The sequence below is a fragment of the Physcomitrium patens genome, chromosome 6, assembly GCF_059467195.1.
Source record: "Physcomitrium patens ecotype Gransden chromosome 6, ASM5946719v1, whole genome shotgun sequence".
Classification (NCBI taxonomy): domain Eukaryota; kingdom Viridiplantae; phylum Streptophyta; class Bryopsida; order Funariales; family Funariaceae; genus Physcomitrium; species Physcomitrium patens.
Window position 1 is genome coordinate 15,911,407 of NC_143415.1, and position 12,450 is coordinate 15,923,856.

Sequence of the window (12,450 nt, forward strand, 5' to 3'; positions counted from 1 at the left end):
TAGCCCTAGCTAGAGTAAAGCCATGGTAGTTCAACATATCCAAAATTAGGGCGCCTTTAATGGAAAAGGGCCCCAACTGATTAGGCAAACCCTAAAAGTGGCCGAAGACGGTTTAGCGTTTTAAAACTGACAGCCAGAATAATACTGGTGAACAAAAAGAGAGGTACGAGGATTGAATACCCAACACTAATGAAGCAAAAATGAAGAAGAACAAGAACAAGAACAAGAAACATTTAAATATATTTAAATTTATATATAGAGATCCAGAGCATCCATTCATAAACATTTTACAACACCGAAGCTTCATCTTATGCCTTCAGTGACCTAATTCAGGAGTTAATTCTGGGCTTGATGACCTGCTAGCCACCATGTACTTACTATTTCGAGATAAGTGGGTTACTAATCTCAATGAATGAATGAAGAAGGTAGTTGTTATGGATGAATGCATTTTTGGGCTATACTCACCCTCTTTTCATCCAGCTCTTCTCGCTGGTTTGCTTTCTCATTCCTTTTTTGGTCTGGACGCTTCATCTTCTTTTTTTAATACTTTCTATTTTATTTTATTTTATTTATGGTATTGTCTCCGATTACCTCTCTTTGTTTCTTTCATGATGGTTTGTTGTTAAAAGATAGAAACATGTGGATTCTTTTGCAGGTGTGTGTAGTTGTTAAATATTTCAATATTCTTGTAAAAACTTAAGTGGAAATTGTTTGATGAATAAATTTCTTGACTAATCCGCACACCAAGTTGAAAACAACTTACATACCAAACTTTTCATCCTTGCTATCAATGCAAACAAAAGCTATTGTCAATGTCATCACTTATATATATATATATATGTGTGTGTGTGTGTGTATATAATGTTTATATTTGAAAATTTTGGACACATAAAATTAATTAACTCGTTATGTCATTACAAGATTTTTATAACCTGATTTTTATTTACCTTGCATTCAATATTTTCATTTACAGTAAGAATATCAACCAGATATGTTGATAAATTATATAGAATAATAAAAATAAAATTTAAAACTCAATAGATTTTTTACAACAGTATGGACTTTTTTCTCTTGAGAAAATTATATAATAACTCACTGATTATGGATTATCCTCATAAAGCTGATGTCATACTAATTTTGATTTTTGATTTTATTCATATTTATACATTCATTTTTTTAAAAAATAAAACAATATTGTGATTCTGATATAAATATCAATACAAATTTAATTTTTTTCTAACAAACATTTGCATAAAATGACATAATATTGTGTTTTAATACCAAGGTTTTTATAAATTATTACATAAAAATAAAAATAAATACAAAACTTATTACATCAATAAGCAATTCGAGATGCCAAAATTAAAAGACAAAAGATTAAGAAGTATGAAACATAAATGGTTGTAAACAATATTAGATGCAAAATCAATAACAAAGAAACTTTTAGAGGGTTTTGAAACTTGAGTGAGTAAGATTGGAGTACTTTTTATATCATGAACAATTCTTATCATAGTTTAGTTAAAAAAAAACTATACCAAGTTTTCATGTTGCTGTGTGTATGTGTACGTCTATATATATATATATATATATATATAACATATGTATATATATGTTAAATTTTATTTTTTGTGTATGACTACATAATGTGAAATTCAGTTTTTATTTATTTAAACAATTTTCACTCTGTTCTGTATCAAGACCAAGTATATTTGCAACTCTCAAAATCAAACCTAACCTCTACTGTAAATACTATGATTAAACTACTTAATTAAGTTTAACTTGAAGTTGGATGAATCTTAGTTGTTGTATGGGACATGATAGTCTCATTGTTTTTCTCCATGGATCATTGTTTTTTTCTTTTTTCTTTTTTCTCGAAGTAAAATATGAAATTCACTCTACGTGGTGGGAGATTTTGCTGTACAGGCCATTCTTGCTGATTTATTATTATGATTCTCACAAATCATAACCGCCAGCCGTCAATCTAAATTAAGCATGATTAGCTTATAAAGTTTTTTGGAGAGAGGAATTTTTTTTCCTACTAGATCTGGTGCTTACATCCTACTGACCTTCAATAATCGTGTCTTAATTAGTTTCAATCATTTTTGATCAGCATACCAGAAATTTAAAACAAAAAGAAAAAGAAAAAGAAGTGAAAAGTGAATTAACAAACAATTTTGCTAAAGTGGACATATCAATATTAAACACAATAAGAAATCTTCACAATCGGGTAATGGGATTCAAAATAATAATAACATTAACCTAATTGAAATATGTTTAAAATTCAAGATTTGAAACTTTTTTTATGACTAGTAATGAGTGAATATGTTTTTTTTTTATAAGAAAGGTGTAGTCAAGTTTAAAGTTTAAAAGGTTGGAAACGGCAGGTTACTGTTGTAAGTGATGAAAACTTTGAAAATCATACAAAATTCGTTCAGAAAATACATTCATTGGTCTATATTTAGACCTGGAAAATGTGTTAACAATGAGTGGATTTTGAACACAGATGAACACATATTATAACTACGGTTTCATTTTCTTTCTTCCTTATTCAACCACTTTATATTTCAAAAAAGAAATAAAAACAAAGTTGTGGGTCTTGGTCTGTCCAATATACATGAACATCTACATTCTATTAGTGTCTGATTAGTAATTAATTCAAAATAGATTCAACCCTTAGCAATCTACATAACCCAAAAACATACAAAAAAAAAACAAAAAACAAAAAACAAAAAACAACAGCACGATAAAATCCATTTCATGCATTCATATGTAGTTTACAATGTTTTTTCTTCTATTTTCTTCTACTTTTGTAACCTCCAACATTTCATGCCATAAAATATACACAAATTCATATCAAATACCACGTCACCTGTTTACATTGCATGTAAGTTTTTCCAAATAGAATTTGCCAGGTGCATGAAAAATGTATTAAGGTAGTCTTATTATCATTATTATTTATTATTAATTGTCTTATTATTGTCACCAGTAACGCAAGTTCCGAGTAAATAAGGGAGTTCTCGCCCAACCCTTAGCAAAGTGGATGGATGAAATAAGGCCCACGTGAGGTGGATAAAAGATATTCATTCATTCATATGTTATTCGGGCGAGGAGGAGGATCTCCCAGAAGGGACGAGAGAGACTCTGGGGGAACAGTTGATTGAGATTATGACTCTGACCTTGATTACAGTTTGTCTTGATTTTGTAAAAGAGGTGCTCCACTCCCCCCCATATTATGCATGAAAAATGGGCCTCTCATATCCATCCATCCATGGACCCATACATTCATCCGTCCATCTGCCAACCCCGTGGAAGCACCTTTTCATTCATCCCTTGGCCTGGTGTTTGGATTCTCCCCGAAGACAAGAAGAAGAAGATTGTGTGAGAGAGTGAGAGTGAGAGTGAGAGAGTGTGTTTGTGTGTGTGTGTGTGAAAGTGCCTGGCCAAGGAGTGTCCAGAAGAGGGGTCGGATTTTATTGGCTGAGGATTGGACTAGGGATTGGTGACGAGGCATACACGTCAGCACCCAATCATGGATGGCCTAAAGAGATTGGCTTGGAAGCTGTGTGTTATGAAGAAGATGCCATTCATTCCCCACTGTTTTGTTTCCATATATATATATATATATTATTCTTACATTATATATAACATTAATTAAATAATTAAATAATTGGTTTAAGTGCTTCCTTGTGAACTAAGGCTAATTGTTGAACCTACATGAAGTAGCAGTTGATAGCTCGGTTTTTCTCTTTGTTTGTAATATGTCCATTAAAATTGGTGGTTTGCAGAATACAAGTTGGCAAGCAGAAAGATTTTTTCGAATAAATTTCAAAATTAAAACATGTATGTATGTATGTATGTATGTTGAAAAAATCTTTTAGAAATGGTTGGTATTGAATTATGCCTTAAATTTCATCTTAGTACAGTGTTGTCAATAAATATCATAACAAAGTTAATCCACAATCCTATGCAAGGTTGTGTGCAAATGTTCCATCTTGCAAGTTCATGACAGCTGCAAAAATAATAATAATAATTTTTTTATGCCAAATATTTCCTGTGAATGCAAATGATGTATTGGTAAACTTATCTTCTGTTATTTATTTGTTTTGTAAGTTTCGAACTTATACAAAATTCATTATTCTTAATGAACGGTCATTATCTTTTCCAGAAATTTTTAAGGTTTGGTGATAATTTTAACCTTTTAAACACAAATCAGTGTACATGTGCAGGAATAGACGACTTATTAACAATAGGGAAAATGGAATTTGTTGTGGCCCAGTTCATAGAAGTCTTGGGAAACTTGGTTAGGATTTGATCATAGGATTGGATTATGGTTAAAGATTTGATAGGGTAAACTTTTTGAGGTATCAGTGGAAGCCCATTTGGAGGTGACATCCAATACATTCCCATTGAGTTTGTTGCAATAAATATATTAATAGTTTTGCAAGGGTTATTTGTTTTAGACCCTTTCCCAGATGTTAACTGCAGAAAATCCTATTGGAATTGCTTTTCCCAGACAATGCTTCTGGAAGCTTCATCCCCCCAAACTGGAGCTTCTTCACATTGTGAGCCACATATAAGGAAGAATACATTATAATGGTATTTGAACCAGCATAATGAATTGTGAGCCGCCATATCAAGACTAATGTAAATACATAAATTTACTTAAAGTTATACATGTGTGTGTTTATATATATATATATATATATATATATATTTCTATCTAGAGAGAGAAATAGAGAGAATATGTTAAAACTTAAAAAAAATATTGAATATAATTGGGTCTAATTTTTTATCTTAAAAATAATTTTCCCTATTTTATGCTAACAGTACACAATGATGGTAATAATGATTCAATCACACAAAATTACTAACTTATTGAAAGGCAACTCCTTTATCTTGTTTGTGACGTCATGAAATGATGCTAACTAATTTGATAATAAGTGTATATTATTCAGCTGATAAAGCCATTAGACTTAATTAGAATACCACAAGCTATTTGAAAAATTAATCATTCATTGTATTTCAGTCTGTCATAGTCTAGCTTTTAATTTTTGTATTTGTGTAAAGTGTGATTCAATTTTAAATCATGTGACATCAAAGATCCAGTAATCATAAAAAATAAAAATAAAACATATTTTGTTATATATATATATATATATATATATATAATATTTTGGTATAAGTACATAACGGTACTAAGCTGATTATACAGCTACTTGATGAGATGTCGGCATTTTGATTATTTTAATCAGCATTCAATCTGTATGTGTGTAGGCTGATATATAGTTGTAAGCAACTTCATTTAATCCCGCATTTCATAGTTTGCCTAGTATCTATGCTCCAAAAGGGTCATATCAAAATGTATTCCGATCTTGAATATGCACACATTTGAATTGAATTGATGAGAGGACAATTTTAAAATATTTTATGAAATAGTACATGTGACATTCAGTTAAAATAATCTATATTGTTTGAGTGTTTTGTTTGTAAATAAATCTTTAAACATGACATCTATATTTCACATAATTTTAGATAGATTGTCTATTCTGTCTTTTTCTTTTAATTATATATGATATTTTGGAATAATATATATATATATATATATTTATTTATTTATGAATTCTATACCAAAAGATTAGATAGTTTTATATTAGTTTAAAAATTCGATGTAATTTTATAATTCAAAATGATTGTGTAAAAGTTGCACATAAAACATATGTTATCTATTTTTTTTTTTGAAACCATTGAGATTACATTATTTCATTTGCAACCCATCAAACTTTATACCTAGAACACATCACAATTTTAATTTTTTTAAAAGCATTTTCAAAAAAAAGATCTTGATACATTCAACAATTTACTTGTTATGTATACCCAAATAATTGATTCTCTAGTTTAGTCTCTCTGATAAAATTTAAGTACTTAAAGCAAGGGATTGCTAATGCCACCACAACCTTATTCTTATTAAGTTATTAAATTTTTATATTAAAGTTGAATATAATTTTATTTTATTTATTATAATAAAAAAACTGAAAAATATACATCAAATGAGTGGTGGGTTGTTTAGTAACAAAAGCTGTGGTGGCATTGCAACACCCTAATGCAATTCATACATGGAGATGGATTGTCTCTACAGACTTTAAAAAAGACGTTCATGGGAAATTGTTTTTAAAAAATAAAAAATATCCATGCAGAGAACATAGAACATGGATCTAATTTCATCGGATTTGCATTTCCACAATGCAAAACAGATGAATGAAGACCACATCAACAAATCCAGAAGACTGGTTCCATGTGAAACAGCACAGTCGAATGGGTAGAATCATTAAAAGCACAGAGCGCGGGCTGCGGGGGGGGGGGGGGGGGGAGGAGGGCGTGTTCCGCCCCGGAACGGTCGAGCACCTGCTGCTGTTGCCCACGCCGGGACGTAACGACGACGACGACGACGCGGGTGTCGGGCCTCGAGCGGCGAGCCCGCGCGCGGGGTGTGTCGGGCCGTGGCCGTGCAGCCAAATTCACGAGTAAGAAACCTGAGCTGCAGTTACCGAGAGTGAGTGAGTGAGTGAGTAAACAAACAAATGAGGGACCGATGGCAGGAGTGAATTGCAAGCTTGCTAGCCATCCATCCTTCACCCTCTCCCACTGGGGCTCGGGCGGTCGCGGCACCGGGACCGGATCCAAAACCGGAGCGAGCGGCGCTGCCGCTGATGCTGCTGAGGGAGGGGCGAGGTGCGGGGGCGAGGCGTGGAAGAAAGGACAGTAGAGTTCATGCACGACATCCACCTGAGTGAGTGAGTGAGAGAGCGAGAGAGAGATGTCATGCTCCCCCGTCTCTCTCATTTCCCTCGCTCGCTCCTTTCTCGTTCCTTCTTTTCCCAGTTTTCGCCCTTTCTCTTTCTTACAAGCACACGCTCCGTGCCGTGTCGTGTCTCTATCCACCCCATCCCCTCCGTGCATCTCCTAACGTCGCCGACCCATCATTTACTTCACCGCAAACAGTGGAGATTGTATTTGGCGACGCGTGAAGGGACATGGAGACACCGTTGCAATAAAAAAAATGGTTCAGGAATGCTGTAGGAAATGAGGAAAAGTCTAGTCGTGGTTGCCCTCCGCTTGTGACGCTTAATTTTGTTTCGTCGGAGCTGTAGCTTTAGCGAGACGCGATGTGGATTTCCTTGGTAATCGTTTGCGGGTGATTCTGCCTCCGGAAAAAAGGCCTTGTTTTGGTTTGCGATCCTGGGAAGTGTGAGGCTGCTGTGAGCCAGTCGCCGCGTGCAGCGTTCACGTTCTCTGGCGGGTGTCAAGCTCGGGTTTCCTTGTCCCGCAAGGGTCAGGTTCTTGTTTTGGCCCAAGTTTGCCAATCTGGCGACTTGGTTAAGTGGTTTCGGCCTTGACTGTGGTCGGTCTTAGACACTGTAGTTAGTGTCGCTATCTGCCTTGGGGTTCGCCCTCGTGGGGGTTTCGTTTGAGACTGGAGGTCGAAACTCGTATGTTCCATAAAGTTGAAAGCAATGATACTTTTTGCTCGAAGAACCAACACTGATTTGTGGTCTTGATGTTGATGGGGTTGCAGTTCAGCTATTGCCTTGAAGATCTCAGGTGCATGACGTTGTGAGAAAATTTTAGGGGAAATATGTTCCTCTTTTGAGAGGTAGTTGACGTAAGCTTGTCGAGTAATCACTTGTTTGAGGTTTGCAGCATTTCTGGTCGCTGCAGACGTTTGATGCATGACGCGAGCCCTGTGGATGTATATCTCCGTTGCATCGGTAATTATACGGCCTCTTCTGCTCAAGCTGTCACTTCAGTAGCTTCAACAGCTTCGCTGTGCCAGTTACGCAGTACCGCGTTCTGATGTGAACTACATTCTGCGCCATTTACAGCGCTCAATGCAAAATCCTGAAGTCTAGGATCAGAATAGTGAGATCGGAACCTACCTGGAAACTACCTGGTTACAAGAAAGCCGAACAGCAAGGGAAGCTACATACTGATCAGCTCTACGGGGATTGAGTTCTGTCACAGCTTTGAATAATGCTATGTGAAGGACGTCAACGTTTTTCAACCTGAATCGAGATGCCGTCAAGGTGGTGCAGAGGCGCATTCCGATTCAATGACACAGAAAAGCAACTGGGAATGAGATGTTGCCAAGTCATGTCCATTTGATACTAAATTTCTGTTGCGACGCCAGCATTTAACTCCAGTTTACCACCATGTCGGCAGTGAGTCTCTATACATGACAATCGCTCGAGTCAAATCAAATTTCTGGAGGGAAAAGGTGAACGCGTGCTTCTTCGGATATTGTGGGAGTACCCGCAGCTGTCTGCGTCCGAAGCATCGATATAGCCAAATTTACAAACAACTCGAGCATTTCTTGTGCGCCGAATAGCTTGATGAAGCGGGACTTATTGAAGCTTTGATAGCGCAAGGATTATTACTTTCTCAATTTAGTCTGACACACTCCCAGTGAAAGCTTCTTGCGTAAGTCTCATGAGCGCGGAACCTTGGTTTCGTTGTTGTGATCTAGGGTGCACGCTCCTTTCTAAGCAATATTAGGAACACCAAAAGTGGAACGTAAGTGGTAATCCAAGAGAAAATTTGAACCAGCGGAGGAGAAATAACGGGAAGGCGCTGCTGGACGAGGAACAAGATACATTGTTGAGACTGCAGATTTTTAAAGATGCAGGTCGGCGATCGGAGTTTTGAACAAGGTGAAAGCAGTGAGGTTCGCAAATGCACCGTCCGAGGCTGCATAAAGTCAACCTCCGGACCGTGGATAGTACGCCGTCCTCCAGGCAAAGGTCAATCAACTGCCCCAGCTGTACTTAGGATGCCCTCGGCACGAGAGCGCGAGAACAATAAGAGGAGGGAGAGGCGGCGACGAGCTATAGCTGCTAAAATATTTGCTGGGTTGCGCGCCCATGGGAACTATTGTCTTCCCAAACACGCCGATCATAATGAGGTACTCAAAGCCTTGTGTCAGGAGGCCGGCTGGCAAGTGGAGGAGGATGGCACCATCTTCAGAAAGGTGGGTAACCTCCCAAATTTACTCCACCCAATCCATTGTGAGATTCAGATGCCGAACTCTTGCATAGCCAAGTTTTTATGCAGCAGACTCATCGTTGTAGCGTAGAATTCTATTAATTTACGCCTCTCCGTAGTTTGCGATCATGTTAAGACCCTGCCTCAGCCTTGATCAAAGCGAACTAGCGGACAATCTGGGCTTTGGCACCAGAACAATAATGTCCCTGTATGGTTGTTAAATCCATGGACTTTTTGAAAACAAGCATAATCTTGCACAAACATCGCAACGCTCGCCAATTAAATGGACACGGTGTTAGAGATGGTGGCTGTACGTGACACAGACCATGTCACAATCGCGAGAATCAGCCGGCCGTTGTACTTAAAGATACTTCCAGTGCATACACACCGCTTGCCCTCGAGTATTTCTTCAGTAGAATTTATTGCCCTTGGTTCCTGTACCAACACCCGAATCATGATCGGTGGCATGTTATGTCTTCTCCGCTAATCTTTGAAGTGAGGAAACCGAGGGTTTTGATTTTTGCAGAACAGTTTTCGAGCAGTACATCCTGTTATTCAAAGAATTGTAGAAGCTAAACCGATCCGTACCGTTCAGTTGATCAGCCTACAAATGCAGCATAGCATAGTTCGCCAATTCATTAGGAATCAACAGCAAGTGCTTTTCTCATGTTGGACCACGCTGTGCTGAGTCTATTCTACAGACGCGGCAACTTTTTCTGTAGTGTCAAGTTGATTCGTTTGATTTACGTCAGACTGGTCGATCTCAGTTCGGCTGACATGCCACAGAGGAATCAAATCTAGAAATAGCACTAACGAGAACCCCTGGCTCAATGTAATGACACGCAGTGTTCGAAAGCTAGCCAAGGATTAATTATTGTTACAGAAAAAATTCCTGACAGGATCGTGCAGGAAGTGTGGGATCATATGTATAGCCTGTACTTGTAATAGTGTCTGCAGATAATGCAAATTAAATAGCACTATTTAGTCTCTGGAATAACTTTTGTCTTCGTTCACTTTACTTACAGCACAATTTTTTCTCTCTCCACTGCAGGGATCGCAGCCACCTTCAAGGGAAGTAACTACAGCGCACAATACTCCTGAAGGCACGCCATCATACGAGAGATCCTTCAAGTCAGATACCAGTCCCTCAACCTCCTGCAGCCAAGCTGGGCAAACCAGTGATGAACCCACGTGCACTGCTAGGAGCGGCGGCGCCGAAGTCAGGCACCTTGGCAGAATAAGTGTTGATTCTCAGTTTGAAGATAAAAGACAGCGCTGTGACCCGCTCTCCAACTTCAAAACAGTGGTAGCATTTCCTTCCGCTGTGCAAGCAAGGAACCCGAATCCTAATTCCAGAGATCCGAAGAATAGGGCAGGACCTAAATCTGTGGCAGGGTTTCTGCTTCCAGAGCAAACGGTGAGGTTGCACCATGTTGGCAACTTGAACGATCCGCCAGTACCTGGCGCAGAGGATATTGCCGAAGTCTGCACTGCACTGGCGGTGAAGAACGAATGGGAAACCACGCAGGGTACTGCAGGTGTGCTGTATTCAGGAGGACAAACTGTTGGACAGACCTATATTGTGTCGTGTGCATCGGAAAAGGACACCTCTGGTAAGAGCTTCATCTTCTTCTGTTGACGAATCAACCAGTCTGTATTTTTCTAAATAATATTTTGCTTGCACTACTGATCTTTGATCTTCTCCGAGACTGTAACATATATGATCAGGTTGTCAGACAGTTTGCTAAGACGTCTGATTTGATTTTCTACACATCCTTTCATGACTGCACAGGAACTATTTGCAGTGCCACGCAGAATGCTTAGATGACCTATTCACCACGATCTCCCGTTTTGTCTTCATTCATGTGTGTATGTTGACGCTACGGATATGCGTTGTGCGGAAATAGAGAACTGTGCAGATTGGATCCGACATGGTCTTGCTCCCATAACCACTACAGTATCACTCCCGCTACTTATACTGTCTAGATCTAATTGGTTTCAACTCTACAAGTACTTCGTGAATGTTAATCAGATTGCTTTGAGCGTGTATCTGTGACGGCAGGACACGACAGGTTTTCCCATGACCCCCTTGTTGCGGACATGATGGATTGTGTGGACCTTGGTCAACAACTCGAATGTGGTAGACGAAAAAGGTTCCTTGAACACCAGTCCAAGCAGCTGGAATACGACCAGCTCAATCCCTACCTCAACGTGCATATGAACGGAGACTCGTCTGTGGTATCCCAAGTTCAAAGGCAAACCCAAGACCCAGATCCGGGGAAGCACTACACGTTATTCCCCGAAGCGGCCGACTTGCTCAACCAATCGCAACGAGAACAAGGGGATCAATACTCATGCATCACTCACGAAATGGTGGATGTCACTGGTCAAGCATACAAGTCCCTCAAGGATGGTCTCTGCTTGTGGTCCGGAAGAGATGGAGCTTCCGTCAGCACAGGTTCAACTCGTTTGAGCTTGCACCCAGCAGCAGCAGCAGCATCTACTACAGCGAGTAACCGCGGTGGAGCTTCAATCATCTCTCTTCAACACAAAAAGGTCGACGCAGACGAGGATATTGTTAAGGACATCGCTGATGACCTCACGCTCACTCTGTGCACTTCGGTGAGACATACCCACACTCCAGAGTCCAGCCGTGTGGTCTAATCGTCTCTCCTTGTGTTGAATGCGTAGTCCTACCTGTAAGAGCCTCCCTTCAGTCCAACATAATCATCATCTAGTCCAAATTTCTCCGTGGTTTTATAAGTGCCTGTCGGGGTTAGTTTATTCAGTCAACCAAAACCGTCTTTAATTATCTTCATTATCTCCCTTCTAACTAACGATGATGACCCTCTAGTCCCCATCTTCAGTTGTAGCAGTCCATTATCACCACACAGTTGTGTACCAACCTTGCCAAAACTAACACTCCAGAACTTGCCGAGATGACATCACGTTCTTTGCGAATTTAAGACACCGAGTGAGTGAGCTTAAATCAATTAATTTTCCTGGAAGACTTGCCAGTATTAGTAGAGCCAAAAGCGTTTGTTGGCCAACCCAGCTTCTTCTAGTTTGTGTGGAGATTGTTATTGCCTTAATCCTCCACCAACCTTTGAACATATTGATTATCATTACCGGTATCAAACTTCGTAATTAAATGATCAGTTTTTTACTTCTGTTTTGAAACTCCATCAACAGCTGAATCAGCTCCTTTTTGTACTCCTTTGGATATTGTGCAGTACATGGCGTTACTCTTTTGCATGCACTTGAATTCTAGATGGAGTATTCAGCATGAGTAGATTCATTTGGAGGGTGTGAATGAGTTCTTTTTGGAACCTGTTCTGAGAACTGACCTGTCCACACTTGACTAAGATTAGAATAAATTAAAATAAAATGAAGTGGGTCACAAGGGGTAGTTCG

General features: G+C 38.7%; 1 protein-coding gene across 1 annotated transcript; it reads left to right on the forward strand.

Moving 5' to 3' along the window:
- The first annotated feature begins 6,949 nt into the window (after positions 1 to 6,949).
- Positions 6,950 to 12,202, forward strand: LOC112283296 (uncharacterized). Its single transcript, XM_024521832.3, has 3 exons — positions 6,950 to 9,022; positions 10,088 to 10,649; positions 11,099 to 12,202. Exons 1-3 carry the CDS (start codon positions 8,675 to 8,677, stop codon positions 11,698 to 11,700), a joined length of 1,512 nt encoding a protein of 503 aa, XP_024377600.2. The 5' UTR covers positions 6,950 to 8,674; the 3' UTR covers positions 11,701 to 12,202.
- Positions 12,203 to 12,450: the final 248 nt, after the last annotated feature.

What these genes read in the sequence shown, in the direction of transcription:
- LOC112283296 (XM_024521832.3), top strand. Translation starts at nt 8,675, where the DNA reads ATGCAGGTCGGCGATCGGAGTTTTGAACAAGGTGAAAGCAGTGAGGTT. An exon ending in ATGGCACCATCTTCAGAAAG is followed by an intron (nt 9,023 to 10,087) that starts GTGGGTAACCTC and finishes TCTCCACTGCAG; the next exon opens with GGATCGCAGCCACCTTCAAG. An exon ending in ATCGGAAAAGGACACCTCTG is followed by an intron (nt 10,650 to 11,098) that starts GTAAGAGCTTCA and finishes CTGTGACGGCAG; the next exon opens with GACACGACAGGTTTTCCCAT.